Source organism: Eutrigla gurnardus (assembly GCF_963514095.1).
Source record: "Eutrigla gurnardus genome assembly, chromosome: 12".
Lineage (NCBI taxonomy): Eukaryota > Metazoa > Chordata > Actinopteri > Perciformes > Triglidae > Eutrigla > Eutrigla gurnardus.
This window is the reverse complement of record NC_139926.1, coordinates 7,578,027-7,598,928: the sequence shown is the minus strand read 5'-3', so window position 1 is coordinate 7,598,928 and position 20,902 is coordinate 7,578,027. Positions and strand designations below refer to the sequence as shown.

Below are 20,902 nucleotides of genomic sequence, written 5' to 3'. Positions count from 1 at the left end.
CTGTACAGTTTTGTGTGGACAGTAACACAGTATTGTCTAAGAAATCTGTTCACAGACTAGTAGACCGTGGTTTCTACCTAATGTTGTCCCTTTGTCGTCCGGCGTTGTGATGCGTTCAGGCTCTATTTAGTATGAATTTGTATATAGGGCGAAGGTAAATTATGTTATCATGATTTGTTCAAATATACTTTCATTTCTGGAAGTGGATCATCAGGGAGTTATGGTGCATTTGTAAAAAAAAAAAAAAAAACGTAATAAAGGAATTTTTATTTAAATACACAGGATTTATAGTTTAGGTTTTTACCATGGTAATAAATCACTGAATTTCACTGGTTTTGGTATGGACTACTGAACTTCTGGTACCGTGACATCCCTAGTAGAGGATAGTAGAGAATTAAATGATGTCCAGAATATATGCATTAATGTAGATCAGTTTAAATTACACACTATTAAATATTAAATCACAATTTACCGTTGAATCATGCTAAATAAATCTGATAAGCTTGACTGAAACTCATGTCCAATCAGAGTGCGATGTCAGAAATCAGGGGAGTGAGGTCTCTTTCCAGCCAGCCACATGGGAAGTCTCTGCTTACTCATTCAACCACCGCTACGCTGGTGGAGCGGGAAAGGCCTCAGAGCTGTCACTCTTCATGTCTTCTCCTCCACATCAACTGACATCTGCAGACATCTTGAGCACACTGACACACATCCCAATCATCAGAGACCGAGGGTGCTGGAATGCATCGATGCAATGTTCAGGTGCTGCAGAAGCAGTGGCCTGTATACAATATCTGCACTGACAGCCAATCATTTACCAGCATTTGTTGGAATGCCAGGGCGGAACTAGCTGCTTAGTAATGTGAACCGACAAAACTCTGTTCATCATAGCTAGCTGGTTAGAAAATAATACCAGAGGCCTGTCATTTAAGTACCGTGCCTCTGTTGTAAATGTTAATTTTCTATGCATTGATTGATATTATATAGGGCAAACATTTCATAGCACTGTAGCAGATTTTGTCTTTATGCTTTTTGGGCATCATCTATGATGACAACAATGCTCCTAAATCTGGATGGCTGCATCCTTAGCCCTCTGAAATCCCCGGGGAAAACATGCACTGCAGTGCTCGAAAGAAATGAAATTATTATTCTAATTTCTTTTTTAATAGATAATTAATGTCTACATTTCAGGCTCCCAAAAGTGCTCACTTACCGTGTGAAACCTCTGAGGGTTTTGCCTCAGTGACTCCAAAACGCCTTTGTGTAAAATCTTGCGTGCACTATCACGGTTCAGGTTGTGTTTCTGGACCGTCGATGCTCCGACAGCAAAAGCAGCGTTCCCAGCCAGACTCTGGTGCAGACCAACTACGACCGATCGGACCGACCGCCTTGCAAAACTGGCTCGGAGTCGGGTGAGACAGGCCCGGGCATCTTACGGTGTGAGGGGAGCCAGGTGGGGAAGTGGTAAACTTACAGGTTACGGGCACAGCACCTCTCTTGATGAAAAAACGATCTACAGAAGAAGAATACCGGGGTCAGAGATGAAGGCCCACCCCGACTCTGCCTCTAATTGGCTCAGACCGTGGTATTTCTTCTACTCTGTGCTTTTGGGGTAAAAAGAGCCAGTTATTTGAGCGTATGGACCAGAGTCCAACTCCAGTAACATAACAATATAAGGTGGTAGCTTTCCAAAAATAGCCTTGTAGATGAATTATTTCAGCCAGTAAAGGCCAACCCACCTTGTCATATAAGATGCCATGGTGGTTAACATAGCTATCTCCAGTAACGAATCTAATAATAGAATGATGAACCGCGTGAAGTGATTGAAGAGTGTCAGGAGGAGCGGCACTTCTGTAAATGACATCTCCATAATCCAAGACAATAGGAACACTGCTTAAACTATCCTTTTATACTATTCTTAGTGAAGCTGGTTGATTGTCTGTGATATTTCAATGTCAATTTCTCATCAAGCCAGATGACAAGATATTTCTAATCGGTACTCTATCAATGTTGGATCCAATTGCAGTGGATATATGCATATTATTATTATAGTCAATATTTCTGGCTCTTGTAAACATCATTCATTTTTTCGCAATCTTAAGATTTTGAAGAGCAGGTTCTCTATCGCTAACTAATAATCCAGGAACCAAACACATCGTTGTCCAAACCAATACTAGATAATCTTTTTAGTAGCAAGGTGTGATCTACAGTATGAAACACTTCAATCAATAAAATAAAAATAAAAAAATCAATAAAGAGGGCAGCACAATGTTTTCCCTTGTCCAATACCTGTATTATTAAGTACTCATATCAATACTCGGCAAGTAGACTACTGAAATGTAAGTATTTGTACTCGGCCTGAAAGAAAGCGGTATCGGTGCTTCCCTATTTGTGGGGGCTTTAAATTCTATACAGAGAAAATGTGAATTTGTCAGGTATATTTACGAATGGTGATTAATCGTGATTAATCCACAGCTAGCCTGAGACTAGCCGGCACAGCAGAGGGGTACAGGGGGAGGTTGAAAGGGAGGGTAAAGAGGAACCTGAGCACAGTGGGATTTCCTGTCACAACTAATCATTCTCCTCCACCTTCCCCTTTCTCCCCTCTCTCTTTCTTTCCTTTCCTGTCCTCGTTTTCTCCTCCCTTCCTTCTTCTCTGGGTCAGGGAGCAGGCAATGTATTCTTGATGCATGTGCACCTCTTAGGTAGCTATCCGATCTCCAAAAAGTGTAAATGCATCAAAGAAGCATTTAAGATGGATTGAAATCCAATTGTTGAAAGTTTTTGGAGATGAATTTTTCCAAGATGGAAACATAACCTTTTCTCTTCCCACGTCGGTAACTTAGTCAGAAAGCAGCCCTGTGGAAATGCCCACTCAATCTATGAGTGTCTATTTGTCTTCATTCATCATGTTCTCTCCTCTGTCCTCGTTATTATAACGGTGCTGATGTCACACTAAAAGTACGCTGCCATGTGTGCTCCGTCTCATGAAAGCAACAAGGAAGAATGACGTCTCTAAAGGCACGATCAAATACATCTGATCCCTGATCACTTCATCCACTGAACAAGCAATGCGGGTGCCAGCGTTCATTCATGTGAAAGTGTTATCTTATGCGTAGTTATGTTATAACAGCTAAACTGCTGAAGTGCTGACGTTATTCTTCTCCTCCAGTTTTTGTCAGGGAGCAGCTTTAGTTGCATCACCACCTCCTTCTGGACTGGAGGAGGGCTGACCCCGATTTACACCCAACAAAGACTCATTGTATTCAGATTTTTTTTCTGGCCAACGGAGAGATATACATGTGGCTATGTCTACATGAAAGTGCCTCAGATCTCATCTGGATTTGACCCCTGAACCGCCAAGTGTGAATGGAGCCTGTGTGTTCATGTGCGTTCACCCACACTTGGAACACACTTGTTTTCGATGCAGCGCCCGGTACGCGGTCCTGTGTCTTCCTAATTGTGTTCATTTTGTTGCTGCCATGGCCCCGATCCACAGGCCAGCACAGTCCCAGTGGGCGTCAGACGGGGCCAGACCAGACCACATTAGGCCTCGTTAGGCGAAAAGGCTTCAAAATGAAGAGTCAGTGTAGTGTTTTCTTTTCCATTTAACTTCGTCAGGTTGGTTAAAGGGCTGGATATGTGGGTGGTGGGTGTGGTTTGATGTGGATTCTTGCTCTTAAATCAGCAGTCTCCTCTGTTTTCTCTCTGTCTCCTTTATTTCTTGGGTAATTGTAACTCAAGTTATTAGCAGCTAAGCCAAAGTTTCTGCTTAAAAACGAAGGGACAAGGCGAGAGGATGAGAGGAATCCGTAAGCCTGTGTTCTCTAAATGCCTGCGCTCGGTAGATAATGTCCTGACTCACCGCAAAGCAGTTTGGCTGGGGAAGACAACCAGACCATCATCTTATAAACTTCTGACGATAGAAGTAGAAAAACTGTGAGCACAAAGATGTAAAAGCAGAAGAGCAGTTTCTGGCTGCTCTTAGCTCCGATGTTGTGTGTGTCCGTGTGGGGAATCCTAATAGATGTTTTCATCCCCTCCCCTTTTCCTTCATTTTATCTGCCGTTCTTTGTGATCCCACATTAACACATCAGAGCCGAGAGCTTTCGTAAACTCCTCCATCTTTATTCACAGAGGGACCGTGGCTCCTTTGAAAAATGTAATACAAAGGGTCTAATGAAATAGAGGTTAGTGGGAATTAATGAGCAATAACTCAGGTTTTTGATTGGCAGTCTGTGACAATGATATAAAGTCTCAAACCCAAAACAGTGCAGATTTAAAAAAAAAAATGTAATGGTTTAATTTGTTTTCACAGTAGGGCCAGCGGTGATTCAATATATTTTTGATTTCTGCATCTCAAATACTCAGTGTAGTCAAATCAAAATAATCTGATTTCTCTGTATTCGTGTGCATGCGTGTAAATACAGTCGATATATAGCTTAAAACATCTATTTATTTTTTCCAGTTTGGGGTGCAGTATCTTGCCCAAGGACACTTTGACACGTTCGACACAATCTTTCGATGGGAGGATGACTCGGTCTACCTCTGAGCCACAGCTGCCCACATATTGTGAAATTGCGACAGAAGCCCTCTTTCAGTTTGTCATGTAGCCTAACCAAGTCGTGTTATTTGTTGATGCAACTTAGGAGGGTTTATTTTGATCCAACAGATCTTCATAATTCTGTGAATACTGCCACTGATCTCATTCCTGGCATCATCGGTGTGTGCCTTCCAGAAAACCAGGATTGGATAACGGTTTATGCGCTAAAAACACCCAAATCTTCATAGAATATAAATAAAAGGAATATTTATAACTTTGCTGCCATGCACCATTCATAGCATTAACATAACAATGTGTGCTTAAAATATTAAAGGCGTCTTTGATCATACACCGTCTACTGAATAAGTATACTTATGGTCTCTTGTCTCGAACATAATTTATCTGTCTAAGCCCGATGGCCTACTACTGCTACCACTGCATGGGAACTACATCAAAGTACATGTTACGCCCTGACGAGCTGCTCTGTGAGGGGGTTTTGGGAAAGCCTGTCAACTCTGCGTGTGTGTGTGTGTGTGTGTGTGTGTGTGTGTGTGTGTGTGTGTGTGTGTGTGTGTGTGTGTGTGTGTGTGTGTGTGTGTGTGTGTGTGTGTGTGTGTGTGTGTGTGTGTGTGTGTGTGTGTGTGTGTGTGTGTGTGTGTGTGTGTGTGTGTGTGTGTGTGTGTGTGTGTGTGTGTGTGTGTGTGTGTGTGTGTGTGTGGACTGTCAGTGAGCATTGCAGGTGCTGGCATGTCCATGCTTCTGCCTAATCCCCATGGGAGCGTAAATAAGCTGCCTAGCTCTGCGTCCTTACATAACCACTCTGCCAGAGAGTGCAGGGAGAGAGATGACGACATGGATACAGGGATGGGAGGAGGACGAGTGGACCATTGATGGGGGGAAAGCAAAGGAAGCTATGAGAGATTGGGGGGATGAGAGGACCAAATGTAAGGTAGAGATAAGAGGAGGGTGACAGATTTGTCGGTTTAGTTTTCTTTTTCACGTTCCCTGTCAGCTGATTAAATTATCAGTCACTTTTATTTACTATATTTTTTTACCGATCATAATCGTCCGATATGCGTTCTGAATAGTTTGGTTGGCGGTCTCTGTAAAGGCCGTTCCTAGCCGATCCCGTCACACACCAATAAATTTGCGAGATGACCCAAAACACGTGAGACCATTTCTCTACGGATGCTTAAATGACGTCACCGGTCTGGCAGTTCTGCCGGGTCTGATAAAGATGCTACACTTGCAATTTGCAATGTTTGCTCCAAAGAAATCCCTCATGGAGGAATTCCCACACCACCGCAAACCCCATCAGACATTTAAAGGTTAGTCACGTCCAGGAATATGATGAGATTTCTAGGCTGGCTAGCACAAAGGCAGAGAGAAAGTTAAGCAACTCCATCGCCGCTCACTCTGCAACGACAGTAACCCTTGATCTCCAGCCCTCCTCCGCAGTAATACCAAACGTTGTACACGTGAAAGCCTGATGAAGGACAACATCACATCAATCAGTTTCACACGTTGGCGTTCAAGTGTCTGCCCATGTCATTGTTGAGCCTGACTGCTCAGTTTATTAATCTAAACTTTGAAGTAAATAAAGCATTCAGTGAAATGTTCCGGGTGTAGGGAATCCCGAAGGAAAAGGTGCACATTATTCCAAGGACTGATGCTGGGATCATGGACAAGCGGAGGGATTAGGATTTACCCAACCCACCGTGCATGGCACTTCCAAACTGGCAATTTGACTCCTTTTTTCAATAAGTTTTAACATGGACAGACTTCACAATGCTTTGGAGTAATTGGAAATGATTGAATCACTCAAGTGAAACAAAAAAACCTCATTAATACTGATGATACTTAGGGGCGTGAATCTTTGGCTTCACTTCAATTCGATTAACGATAGTGATTCGATTCAAGGACAATTTTTTCTTTTTGGAACAATTTGATTCGATTCAGTAACTTGTAACTAAAACTCTATATCCATGAAATAAACATGCAATAATGCGAGTGAGACTGTATTCTTCTGAAAGGTGAAAAAATAAACAGACCACAGAATAACTTATTAAACATATTTATTCTATGAAAAAGTAGCCCTGCATACTATTTTATGCTGAATACAAAAATGTAATTGAACACTGCTGTTATTTTGAACATTTTTCAATAGGCTACATAGTGCTGGGCGGTATGACCAAAAATTTATATCACGGTATTCGTCAAAATTACATCGGTTTCACGGTATTTGACGGTTTTTCAAGCCCGACTGGGTGTTAACCTCATTTTCTAATAATTTAGAGAATAATTACTGCAGTAAATTGGCTTGGAATGACTTATTTTACTGTCATGAGGAGTGAATATTGTAGAAAAACATTAATGTCCACACTAGTATTAATGATGTGAAGGAATCAGAATGCATGACTGTTGCAGTCAAAATACAGAACCCTTTATTGTGCAAGTTTTGCAACTTGAAAAAACATCTTTTGTAAACCAACTGGCTACACAATGTAAACAATACGGCTCCTGTAACTGCAAAATGAAGACTTCTTTATCCACTGAACATAAATTAAGGCAACATCCATAAATAATATTGAAACAAATAAATAGAAAAATCAATAGTTCCACCGTTTGCTTTTCTTGTCGTAGGCAGTCCCCCTAGCAAACGCGTCTTTGAGTGACATTTGACTCGTCTTTTCTCACGCAGTGCGAACAGCGGCTACAACTTTAGCCCGACGGCATTTGCAGAATATTGTTGTTTGTTCGACGTCTGATTTTTTTAAAGCCGAAGAATTTCCAAACAACAGACACGGCTCCTCTTTTCGGCACAAGTTCTTCTGTTCCATTGCTTGCTTGTTCTGAAACTTCAGTTTCAGAACTTTCGCCGTGTTTATCCATTTTTTCACCGCATCGTACGCTCAACACAGGCTGTGTGCTCCCACATGCTGCTTGTTTGGTGCAGCTGCTAAACAGCCCCCTCTCAAACAATGTCCGGCGGCGCGACGTTCCGCCGCTCTGCGTTCCCAACGTTCCTACGCTACACACTCACCAGTATTGGGGTATATGAAAAATTCATATCATAAAAAAAACCCACCGGTATTCGGTATGAACCGGTATACCGCCCAGCACTAAGGCTACATGCTGGCAGGGGAGAGAGTGTCTTAAACTAAATCATAATTTAGAATCACGATTCATAAGATTAACCGCATTTAGATTGATTATTGGTGAAGCCAAACGATTCATTCTATTTATTTATTTTAGCAGATCGATTTAGTTGAATCATAGGACTGACAATCGATTCATCGATGCATTGCATGAATCGTTACACTACTAATGATAATATTAATGTCCTTATCTCTATCTGTAATCGCATGTACCGAAATACTGAAGGCTGCCTCGGCGCAACAGTGGAATATTTATTTAAAATTCAAGAAAGCCTCAAATAGAACGTGTGATCACCATCGACCGATTCTGCTTCCGACGAGCTGTGATCGCCCCCCCCCCCAAAAAAAAGATCGGAGCACCCTCAGTGTTTCTCTCTCTGCTTCACTTCCTCGGTTGTTCTTGCTTTCCCATGTTCTGCTCTTCTCGTGTCTGAACAGTGAAGCCTCTGGGCGGGCAGATGATGCTGGGAAATGTCAGACATGTAATTGAATTTGTGGCCCTGCAGGATCCCCTTAAAGTCATCATTGGCAGCATACAGCACATGCGCATATACACACGCATGTCTCTAAACTGCACTTACATCCTCACACATGGAGTGAAACAGTTGTGGTACTCTCTGTGTGTGTGTGTGTGTGTGTGTGTGTGTGTGTGTGTGTGTGTGTGTGTGTGTGTGTGTGTGTGTGTGTGTGTGTGTGTGTGTGTGTGTGTGTGTGTGTGTGTGTGTGTGTGTGTGCGTGCGCGTGCGTGCGCGCGCTGTGCGCGTGCGTGCGTGTAGACACATTGAGATTCATTAGGCTTTTTGTCTCACTCAGCTGCTCTTGCCTAGCAGAAGTCTGCATCACATTCAACTTTAAAAGAACACCACTATCAATTTCCTTTGACTGTCTCCATGTTACTCTGTTGTGCACAAAATATAGTATAAAAGACTCACAGTTGGATGCAAATGGTAACCCGCGGGCCCATCCAGCCCTCCAACAAAAATATTTGGTCCCCTAATGAAAGCTGAAGTTTTCCTTTTCATAGAGTCTGTTTACATGCACATTAGTACCCTGGCTTTGTTCTTAATGGGACAACTGGGATGCTGCGCTTAATTGTTTGTTTAGATTCACAACACACATACTTACCACCTACGGTCACACAGCAGCCAATCAGCAGCCCAGGAAGTAAGGCCGATAAGCTAATATGTTGCAGAGAAAGAGGGAAATATTCCAATACCAGGGTTATCACTGATGCTATGAAATAAAGAGCTGAACGTACTGAACAAAAGTATATCAAACATTTGCACATTCTCTCTGTCTCTCTCTCTCTCTCTCTCTCTCTCTCTCTCTCTCTCTCTCTCTCTCTCTCTCTCTCTCTCTCTCTCTCTCTCTCACAAAAAAATCCGAACAGTTAAGCAGTTATGGTGACGAGGTCACGGCTACATTGCAGTTCTGCTGATAATCACATTAGTGAAATGACATTAGAGAAATGACTAAGTTTGGCTAAGTTATCATCCCCAAAATGGAATGAAATCCTGCTGCAGTTTTTAATGCTCACAAAGTTCATGTGTAATATGCTGAGAGGAGAGTGGAGGGGGCTGATCCTAACAGACTTATGTGGCCAGGTCCTGACCCTTTCTAGGATCCTTATAAGCCTGTGAGATATAGGCCAGAATATTATGGGTTAGAATTACATCTACATCATTCTATTTATGACACCCTTGCTGCTAACAACGTATTATGTATCATTCTCGTTGCTCAGTCGGCCCATGTTAAATGCAAGATGTATTGTGTCCACCCTCAGGCTATTTGTATTCTCCAACATTCTCCCCTGCCTTTGCTTTTGTATCTTGTTCTCTCGGGGAGGAAGCTTTGTATTTTCTTTTTCCTTTCAGTGTAACTTGCTCTGTCTGTGATTTGTTCACTTCATAAACTGCAGACTCATGAATTTCCACACCACCAGAGTGTCCTCTGCATCTATGTCCCTAATGTGCCGAGCTGCCTTTGTGTTGGATGTACAACCTTTTATCTACAAATTGTGCCACTTTTACAATAACTTGTTATTTAAAAATGGTACTCAAGCAGTTGAGTGAAGTGTGATTGAAGCTTTTCTGTCAGCAGCTGCATCAGAGTGTGTCTCCACATGAGCGAGTGGAAAATGTTGAAAAACAGAGCTTAGCTTAGCCAATCAAAGATGTGTTAAACCTGTCAATTAAGTTCTATTTAACAATTCCCCCAGCAAGGCTGACCACTCAAGTGTTTCAGATGGGTAATTTGGCCAGTCAATCTCTCATCCCACACAGTTGTCTGGAGCAATATCTCAACACTGGCTGCATTCCTATGAATACTATGAAATGCAGTGTGCATACTAGATTTCTAGTGATGTGATAACCCTCTGGCCTGTCATCCAACACTTTTATTCATAACAAGGTTTCTGAAAAAATGTGTTTACTTTTACAAGGCATGGCCATGGTTCTCAGAGGATAAACTGTATTATTTGTTTAACTTCCATTAGCCTCAATTAACTCTTTTACTCTGACATATCAAAGCATTTGGTGCAGAAGCCCTAAGAAAAGAGGAAGCATCCTCACAGTTGAAGTTTTGAGATCATTTATGCTTCAAGAAATTTGTGGGCACGACAATTACTCAGCTTTACACTTAGAATTTGAATCCTTGAATAAAATGTTGGGAAGTTAATATAATGCACTTGTAGGTAGAAAGGGAGTGACTACAGACAAAGTATCTGTTTGGCTTATTTCATTATTTACGTGTCTGACTCTCATTATTTAGAGTTCCCCCTCTTTGGATTCTCTCTGAGGTCTGAGGTGTAAACATATTAATGACATTCAGTTAGTGTGGATTCCTCCAGGCTGAAGTTGGATTATTCCTTCTGGCCACATTGAGACTGGTACAGTCCTGAACTCTTCACTTCCTGTTCACTTCATTCTCATTGTGCTTTCACTGATAAGAGTGAGCGGTCGATTATTCCCACTTTATCTCTCTTTTACGCTTTCTCTTGGTGGGTTCCTCAGAATGCCTTCTTCATTTGAAGATAGCATTATCCAATGATTTTGTCGTGTTTATGAGGACACTTGGTGAAATGAGCAGATCACTGGATTGCAGCATCGACTGACGCGCTGGAAGGGGCAGTTTAATCTAACAGCGAAGAGAACGTGACTGCCATCTCCATCAAGAGCTGGTCACACAGTTGAGTTAAAGAGCCGGGCGCAAAGCAGCTTAGTGCCGCTTCCTCCTTTTTGTTGTTTCCGATGACCCGACTGACACACATGTGTGAAGCTGGAGCCGCTCTGACCACAGGTTGGCCGTGGTCTAAGTGTGAGTGATGCTGTGGATTGGGTGTCGTAACGCTGGTGACATTTACGCAATGAGACGCAGGGTGATTGATGCACTGCCAAGTTGGGAAGGAGTTCGGCCTGCAAATCACCGTTTTACTACAGCGACACGCACGTAAAGATGCAGATAGATGGCATGCAATACAGGGCACCCTGTCTTTTTGATGCGGTTGTAAATTCCCATTGGTTGACCTGAAGTAGAATGCAACACATGCTCTCCTCTGTTCCAAGCCTGTTCCCACATCCTCTCACAGGGTCAGTCATAGTATCAACAGATTAAAGTGCAGCACCTCCTTCCTGTGAGGTCAGCTGGAGCACAGGGAGTAAAGGTCAGGAGTAAGAGTGTGTCTGTCTGTCTGTGTGTGTGTGTGTGTGTGTGGTGACCTGTGAGACTTAAGCTCACACATGTTTACTTTTTAAACTGGGGGTGATTACATTCCCCCCCCATTAACACAATCCAACAGTATTACACACTTCAACTTCGCTGCATTCACCATGATCCACACACAGACATGGAACCACACACACCACATGAACCCTGACAGGCCATGGACGTGTGGTAAACCTCCGTGCTACTGCTCCACTCCTCTCTTCTTCTTCGCGCTGCCTTCCCAGAAGGGGCAGTGAGAAAGTAAAAGGAAACACTAATGAACGACGATCGGTGACCAGAAATGGGTCAAAAGTCTTATTATTGTTACAGAAGCCAACAGCAATTACTGAAGAAATTGTCACATCACAATGTATTAATTATAGAGCCAGCAGCAGAGCTTATTCATGACGTTTAAAAACTCCATAGGCTTGTCAGGTTTTGTTTTGCATGAAGTAGAAAATACTCCCTATGATTTCATCTTTGGGTGATGGACCCATGTTGTTGGAGTTATATATAAAATAATGATGAGTATTTTTTTTTTTTTTTATCTCAGTAATTTACACTCCAACTTCACTCAGTCGCCAGAGTAGATACTATATATAAACAGACGACCCGTCTCCACATCCTCCCACTGTACAAAAGCCGGAATATCCCAGACACCAACACGGCCATCTTGCTCTGTTGGAGCCAGCATCTGCACATTAGTGATCGGGGGTCTGGAGCCACGGTAACGGGGCCCCGCCAGTACAATCACACAAGCCAATCACAAGCAGAGCACAGTGTGTTTGGCCAGAAAGACACAACAATTAACCAGAACATCTGGGTGAAGTAAAACATGCATGCACAGTCTTTATGCAGTGTCCAGCCACAAGGGGGCGATCGATATGTTTTGGCTTCACGTTTGGAAAGCCGTCATATCATCCATCTTCGTATACGGTATACTTCTACGGTCGTCAGTCTTTCCAAAGTTCAAAGTGGAGTCAGACGTTTCTGGAGTAGCAAGCACAACAATGATCAACACTTGTATTGATATATATTTGAATAGCACGGCATAGACATTATGAATTAGACATTATTATAATACATTATGACCTAAGCAACATGCTGTGACCTTGAGAAACCCATTTTGTGTAATTACTAGATGATAATGAGTAAATAAATCATAATCCCAAGGGGGAAAATCAATGTTAAATCAACATCATGATATAATGAGCAAATTAACCCTTTTTAAATAACGGTCAATGACGCCTTCATAATTAACTGGCAAGTAGTATACCATCATGTAGTATAAATACTTGTAAATGATTCAAACCATCTGAAATCGATGCTTTAATAAACCTCTTGTCTCAAGCAGATAATGGAAGTACTGGGCTGCATAGGATCTTACTCATAGTCTGGATAAACTATTAAATATGGAATAAAATCTGGGTGATTCTTTTTCTCTTCCTGTCTGTTTCTCCTCTTCTTTCTGTCTCCCCTCCACCTCCTCACTCTCACACACCCTCTTCCTGTTATTTTAGTGAGGGTGGCTAAAGTGCAGGAATCATCAGAACAGCCCATGTGCAGCTGACTTCTATTCACAGCTATGATGGCAGACGCTGTGTGCAGCTGAGCCCCATTCAAAGCCAGAATGGCTCCTCCATGTACAGTAGATTCTTTTCCAAGACGCCCATTTCCGCCACTTGAGCTGTCTGCGGTTCAAAGCCGTTTCTCCCCTCCCATCATGCTCTCCCTCCGCCTGCCTCCCTCCACCTCCTCTCCTGACACATTTCTAAAGTTAATCTTTCCTACTTTTGATGTGTGCGGAAGATCGATTGTGCCCCTTAAACCTTTTCTTTAAAGGCTTGCCCAGGCAGCTGTGAATAAGCCTCCCATCTGCCCTTAGAGTACCTCTTCACTTAACACACACACACACACACACACACACACACACACACACACACACACACACACACACACACACACACACACACACACGCTGTTCATTGGAATGGGTAGAATGGACAAAGATGGATAATTATTAAAGCATTATTTTGGTCTCAATACAATATGAACTTGGTTCTTCAGAATTTCCTGAATTGTTAACACTCAACTTTGCAGATCTATAAATTCCTCCAGAATTGGTTTAAATGAATACTAGTTTAGCATAACGTAGAGTCTTCTAGTCTGTGCACAGCAGGTTATGTGTGGAACCGACATCATGAGCTAAAAGTTGACACAGAATAGTTTCAGAGTCTGCTGGAAAGGATTTGCTTCTTTTTGAATCATTACATTCATTCTGCATGTCTTAAATATGTCTTAAAAATATTTTAAGATTCCGCTGCAGTGGAGAACTTGACTGCATTACTAATGAGAGCTCTTTGACCGAGTGTACCTGCTTCAACAACGTTTGGGCAAAGTTTGCATGCTGCGTTCTCACTGGCAGCGTTGTCTGTGTCTGTATATTAACATGTTAATAAGTGGTTGACTAAAGGCCCAGAATCGGTTGCTTATTCCTCAGAAGCTCTGCAAACAGATGGATATGGCACGTTGATGTGGAATTTGTCATCTCACTCTGTTTGTGTGTTTTGGTTAATTGCAGTCAGAAGCAGCCTGTAAAATCATGTAATGGTGAACCGGAAACACAGATGAATGTTCCTGCTCACTAAAGTAAGAAACACTGGACAATCCCCTTGGTCTTGGTGACAATTTACTCCACAACACTTCCTGTAGTGCCTATTTCAGTCTGAGTTTAATCTATGTTTATTGTGTGTGTGTGTGTGTGTGTGTGTGTGTGTGTCTGTCTTGCATGCTTGGCCACGGTGCCGTCCTACCTCACCCCTCTGACGCTAAGCCGCTTTAGTTTGATCACCATCTGTTTAACCAGTCATTGCACAAAGACTCCTCACGCACACACACACACACACACAGATACACATAAACCCCGGCCAGTCAGTTGCGCTCTCTTGCAGCCAGGGGTGATGTTTTGTGTAGCTGTGAAATTGGTGCTTTCACATTACCACTGAGGTTGTGCTGAGTAGAGATTTGTTGTGGGTTGGATAATTCACAGAAGGCTGCAGGAACTGTGTGTGTGTGTGTGTGTGTTTATTTGTTGAAGGGTTGTTAAGTCTCTCTGCTAGTTGAACCCAGATAACTGCTGAGTTTCCAGTTCACCCATAGGACAGGCACGTATGAAGGAGATGAAACATCTTTTGGCCCAGGAAAACCACTGACCATGGTTTTTGAATGTCATTATGTTGTTTTACTTAATTCATCCATCTGCACATATGAATGTATATACAGTATATATTCTTTTAATCGTCATTGCAGTTTCAACTTTCAGGATAAACACATTTTCAAAGGCCGCCTTATAGCGCTTTGAACATAAGAACAAGGTATTAAATGACATTCTGTCTGTAGTTATTACAGTGTTTCCCCTAGAATGTTTTCCAGGACCGGTGGTTCCCTCCTACGATGGCATATTGGTGCGGTCCACCTTTGTCAGAGGCCCAGCTGGCAGTCGATGTATATTTGCGTTCAAACTTTTGTTTGCTCGTTATATTCAAGACTTGAAACAAATTGAACACAAGGAGAGGATGACTTATTAAGCTATTATTAATTTCACTTTTCAACAATAGTGACAATATGAGTACTTAATAATACCATCACAGTTCTAACAATAACTTTGAAAACATGTTTAATTTTGATCAGAAAATCCTTACTTTCTGACTGTAACAAATTAAAAATACAAGATGATGCTGTTGGTTATATTTTAACATTCAACTTTATGTCTATTAAAACAAAGCAGGGTTTGCAGGAGGGATATTAATAATTAATTTTGAACTGATGTGGTGGAGACTCACTAGACTGTCTGTTTCATACTGCAGCTGCTGATAAATGATGATTTAGCATGTTTGTTCATCAGGTTATTGTTGGATTATTAGGCTCCATGATGAGAGGTTTACTTAGAGGTATTGAGGGAGGTTGTATCTGAGTATTATGCCATCTGGGTTATCTTGATTGATATGATCATCTGAGCTGGAGTTAGACATATTGTAACCAAGGTAACAGACAGCAGAACAGTTTCTCTTTTGTCTGGTCTGGTCTGGAGCTGGGCATCATTATTCAACCACTGTTGGGACTCAAAAAGAAGACTAAAAAGAAGAATGTAACGTCAAGTAGCAAAATGTGCCATCAGATATCTGGCTCTACATCATAGTTCTTCTTAACTACTTCATGACATTTCCTGATTTAAATCAAATGGTGCTTATTCAAACCAAATTAGCCCTTTTAGATCACGCCCCCAGTCATATTGTCGCCTATTTTAACAATGTATTAAAAAAAAACAAATACAAAGAAATCTATTTCTGTGGCAAAGTTCTGTTTGAATTTCAGTACCAGAACTCAAATATCAGACGAGTATATGTTACCATAATGATTCCCAGCCTCATGTCCTCTATTCAGGACACACTTATCTCATGGCCAAATAATCCAGATCATTAAATCTCATCATCAGCATCCACAGATAACTTCATGACAGCCAAGCAGGGAGCTAAAGTGTGCTTTCCTACATATTAATCTGTCACATTAAAGCTTGAGCCTGCTGACCTGTCAAGGGTGTTTCCCTGCCTCTCCCCTAGTGCATGCTGGGATAGGTCTGAGGAATAAATGTATAGAAAATAGATGGTTGGGATTATGTGCTTCCTACTTGCAGCATGAAATCATTTGCTTTATGTATCTGCACCAGAGCTGCCCTCCCTCCGCCCGGTGCTGTGTTGCAGTGTAACCCCGACCTTCCGGCTTGTTAATTCTAAGCCGCAGCCCTTGAGCGGTACACCTCTGTTTATGCCATGGACTGAATGAGATGATACACTCACTCCACAGGAGGGATGATTCAATTTGTGAACCGGCCGACCTCGGCGATGAGAATCAAAGAGCAGTGTTCTCTGCATGTGCTGATACGCTGCTACACTCCGAGCTGTGAAGAAGACGAGCAGAACCCACGCTCAGCCTCTGTGTTCTTTCTCCTCGTGGGTTAACATTTTTTTTTCTTTTAAGTTATTTCTGTGGCCCTTTTGCCTTTATTCAGCTTCAGAGTGGAAGAAGGAGAGGGGAGTGACACGCAGGAATGTGGGATTCAAACCCGGGGCTGCTCAGTGAGGACTCGGTACACGGGGCGCCAACTCTACCCACTGAGCTATCCGGCACCTTTGGGTTAACATTTTAACATAAGTTTGATGCAGGCCTAGTAAGGAGGGAGGCAGGGGGCTTTATTTGAGTTTCAACCAGGGATTTGGCAATTATTTAAAAAGATTATATTGGCTTTCTGGTATCATATCACAGTGATACATTCATATAGAGTAAAAATACTCTATAAACTTCTGTGGAAATGAAAGATTCCAAACAAATGAATCAAATACTAGTGAATAAAGTGTTTTTGGATGTATATTTGGGGGCTAGTTTCAGTCTTCTTTCTCTCTTAAAGCTGTCTCTCTTTCTCTCTTTTGTGTAATCCTTTTATTACACAAAACAGCTGAATACGCTCCTTCAGCTCTATGGAGCGTTTTATCATCTTTCAGCTCACCGTTTTGTTTTCCTGGACTGCAACGTGACTGTTTTGGTTCAAGCTCACCATTCCATCGTCAGCAGGCAGCTGCTCTCAGCAATAAAGCTCTAACAGACATCTAGTGATCATAAACACCACTCTAAATACATGCGGATGTTGCTCTGTGTCTACTGGAGTAAAACGCTAAATTTCACCATGTGAACTGTGTAAGGTGATACATAATGTGTTGTGTTTCCACTTTACCTCTGCCAATGAATCAGCGTTTGTAACAACACGCCTAACAAAGCCCATGTGTTTCTTCTCCCCTGTGTTGTGAAGGGGTCCCTTCAGCGTGGTGAGGAGATGCATCAACAGAGAGACGGGGCAGCAGTTTGCTGTCAAAATTGTGGATGTGGCCCAGTTCACCTCCAGTCCTGGACTCAGCACGGAGGGTAAGAGATCACAGTCGTTCAACGTGTCTCACTGTTAGGTGCCTGAACATTATTCATTTTGCTGTTTCTAGCTGCTCATAAATAGAACTAAAGGTAATTGCTTTGTAGCCACTCTGAACGTTAATGCAATGCAGAGGTCGGGTTCCAGTCCCTGTTATTAGTTCAAGTCCACACTGGCCTGCTTCTCTTTGACTCCGCTGGTCACAGCCACACTTGGGAGTTTCACAGTTCAATCAAAGGCTTCTTCTGTTGTCTTTGGGCTGTTTTCAGTTTAAGCAAATAGTTAATTATGAAGCCATGCCAAAGGCACCTTGAGAGTACTTATTTAGGATAGAGGTATACCATCCCTGTACTACATGGATCCAGCCTGTACACCATATTCTTTTCTTATATTTACAAATCCAAATCATCTGTGATGCTGAAGCAACAGAAGCAGTCCCTTTTGTTAAATGTAACATATAGATATTTATTGGAACTTTACTGTTAATCAGATTATCCATCCATTATTTATATCCGTGCATCCTGTTCAGGGTCGTGGGTCGTGACATTTTTTATTTAAATATTTTGTTGACTTATACAGAGTTTAATTAAACAGGAATTGTCGCTAATTCAGAGAACGGCTGCTGGGGATCGTCTAGACGAGTCAGATGTCTGATCAGATATCTGCCACTGGCTGGCGGAGCAGTGGAGGGAGGGATGGAGAGAACAAGAGAGGAGCAAAGATTGAATTACAGATATTTGGATGATGGAGTGGGAGGTGATAAAACAAACTGTTATAGGGAGGAGAAGTCTGAGGAGAGATTTATAGGAATGCAGTTCTTTATTAGAGAAAGGAGAACATGGCCAGTCAGCTGTGATGGAGGTTTACTTCTGCCCATATATCCAGCAGGTATTTTTAAAAAGCAGTGAATAGACCTATAATACCGTTTAACCTTACATTCACATTTCACTGCTGTGTGGAGAGAAGATCACACACTTCAGACACAGGCCTTTTCTTCATAGAGAAACTTGTGAATTATGTTTACTTCATGTAATTACAAATATTATCAAAGACCTATTCCCACAGGACTAGTATTACCTGGGGCCCTCTGGTAATTTGTAATAATTACAGAGGTTGTCTGTGATCTTGCAAATCAGCCCTGTCTGTAAATGTTGGTGCATTTCACCAACCATCCTTTTAATTAATTTCTTGCAAGGTTTTTGTTGCTTCATACCTTTTTTTGTCTAAAATATACCTGTCTCTGTTGAGACTTTCTGTATATCGATCTCCTGCAGGAGACTCACTAGTCTGTTTGGCTTCATACTGCAGCTGCTGATAAATGATAACTCAACATGCTTGTTCATCGGGTTATTGTTGCAGCTGGGCGGATTATTAGACTCGATGGTGAGAGGTTACCGTGAGGTAGCTGCAGTGGTGTCAGTGCCGTTGTATCGGAGTAGTTTTATAAGGCTGCGTGTTTAGATTGTTCCATCTGTTTTTTTAATATTCGAACGTCCCATCCAGAGAGCCAAACAGCGTTAATGTGTTAAAAATATTAACGCTTGAATTCCACGAATTAATTGTCCTGCATTAACGCGTATATTTTGACAGTCATATAATAATATTGAACCGTACGGTACGCCATGCACGGATCAATACGCACTTATGAATTGAGGTATTTTCAGTTTTGCAATAAAATTTCACATTTCCATCCTTGTATTTCTTGTATTGTAGATCTGCCATTGCGCACATTTTTCAGCACTAACGTATTTCTAACGACTTCTATAAAACAACGCGGAAAGGCATTGACGTGAAATAATGGTATTTTCACTTGACAGTAACTTGATGTTTAATGGTACATTTATTTAAAACAGTGACTCTATGTTTACAGGTATATTTATTTAAAACAGTGACTCTATGTTTACAGGTATATTTATTTAAAACAGTGACTTCATGTTTACAGGTATATTTATTTAAAACAGTGACTCTATGTTTACAGGTATATTTATTTAAAACGGTGACTTTATGTTTATTTCAAATATCTACATTTACTTTTAAAAATTGTTTTACCCACTTTAGTGTATCAGTCATCAAGGCTAAGAAGCACTTTTGCATTTTTAAACTCTTACATTTTTATTTATTTATTTTACATATTCATTTATTTTATTATACAATACGCTTGAATATGTCTGAATATAAAAAATGCTATAGTGATATACTTGTATATAATTTAAATGTAATTTTAGACTTGACATTTGCAAGTAATGTACCATGCACAGTTGCTCAGTTGAAGATAATTTGTTTCTTGGAGGAGCTTTAGCTGCCACACTACACGGTAGCCTTCTTTACCTTCTCTAATTCTTCCCTGCTGATCGAGAGTACATAATCCAGCATGACAGGGCGCCTCCTTGGTTTACTTAAGCTTCCATGAGGCAGACATAAAGTGCTAAGCCATCCGCGCTGTGACCCCCAAAACACATTTTACTTTCCTCACACTGTAAAAGTGAGAATTTTAAAATCGTGTCTACAGAAAATTGTGGATCACGTGTTTAACAAAGGGAACAAATGCAAGAGAGCACTGTGGATTGCTTTCTGACACTCTGGCTTCCTAGAGAGACTTGGCCTCTTCTCCCTGACGACCACAATTCCACTTGTTGCTATTTCATGCTCGCAAAGATGGAAAATGGGTTTGACAGATCACCACAAACTCCTAAATGAATCAAGTTTTTCATTGTAGCTTGTCTAACAGTGCACCAGAGTAATTTCTCTTCATTGTCAACATACATGTTCACGCGTGTGTGTGTGTGTGTGTGTGTGTGTGTGTGTGTGTGTGTGTGTGTGTGTGTGTGTGTGTGTGTGTGTGTGTGTGTGTGTGTGTGTGTGTGTGTGTGTGTGTGTGTGTGTGTGTGTGTGTGTGTGTGTGTGTGTGTGTGTGTGTGTGTGTGTGTGTGGAATATATGTCTGCACACTCCCCGCCCCGGTCATTTATATCCAATCACAGTTCCTTCTACTCAGGAATCCATCAAACTATACACTCCGCCCTGATGTCGGCCGGCTGTTCTCATTGCTGATTTGTTTTTATTTTCTCGCTTTCTTGTTGCCTTTAGAAAGTGGAGCAGTTTCACTTGAGCGGGCAGCTGTAACACAGCACTGCAGTAATCAAGCAGGCACGCACACACACACACACACACACACACACACACACACACACACACACCCGGCACTGAGCTCAGACCAGGGGAAGTGGGTCAAATGGTCCGCGTCTTGGCAATGGATTGGCCAGCAGAGGCCTGACACAGAGACGCACATACACAGGCACACAAACTCACACGCACACACACACACACACACACATAAACACACACACACACCACCAGCTTGTTTCTCCTCAGCCTGTCCGGAGGTCTGCCTGATGAATAGGTCAGCCCTCTTAGGGGATGAGAGAGAAAAGCTAACCAGAGAATGAGCAAAATTCATCATGTGCCATCGCCTACTCACTTCCCTCCGCCTCTTTCCTTCTCCCGTCTCCCCAATTCCTCCACT

General features: G+C 41.9%; 1 protein-coding gene across 15 annotated transcripts in view; it reads left to right on the top strand.

The window, feature by feature from the left end:
- caska (calcium/calmodulin-dependent serine protein kinase a) overlaps window positions 1–20,902 on the top strand; it is a 113,491-nt gene that overhangs the window by 29,834 nt on the left and 62,755 nt on the right. For all 15 annotated transcript variants that reach the window (XM_084023462.1, XM_084023453.1, XM_084023455.1 and 12 more), the window contains exon 2: window positions 17,267–17,379. In XM_084023462.1, coding sequence (XP_083879588.1) covers window positions 17,267–17,379 — 113 coding nt within the window. The remainder of the gene's footprint in view (window positions 1–17,266; window positions 17,380–20,902) is intronic.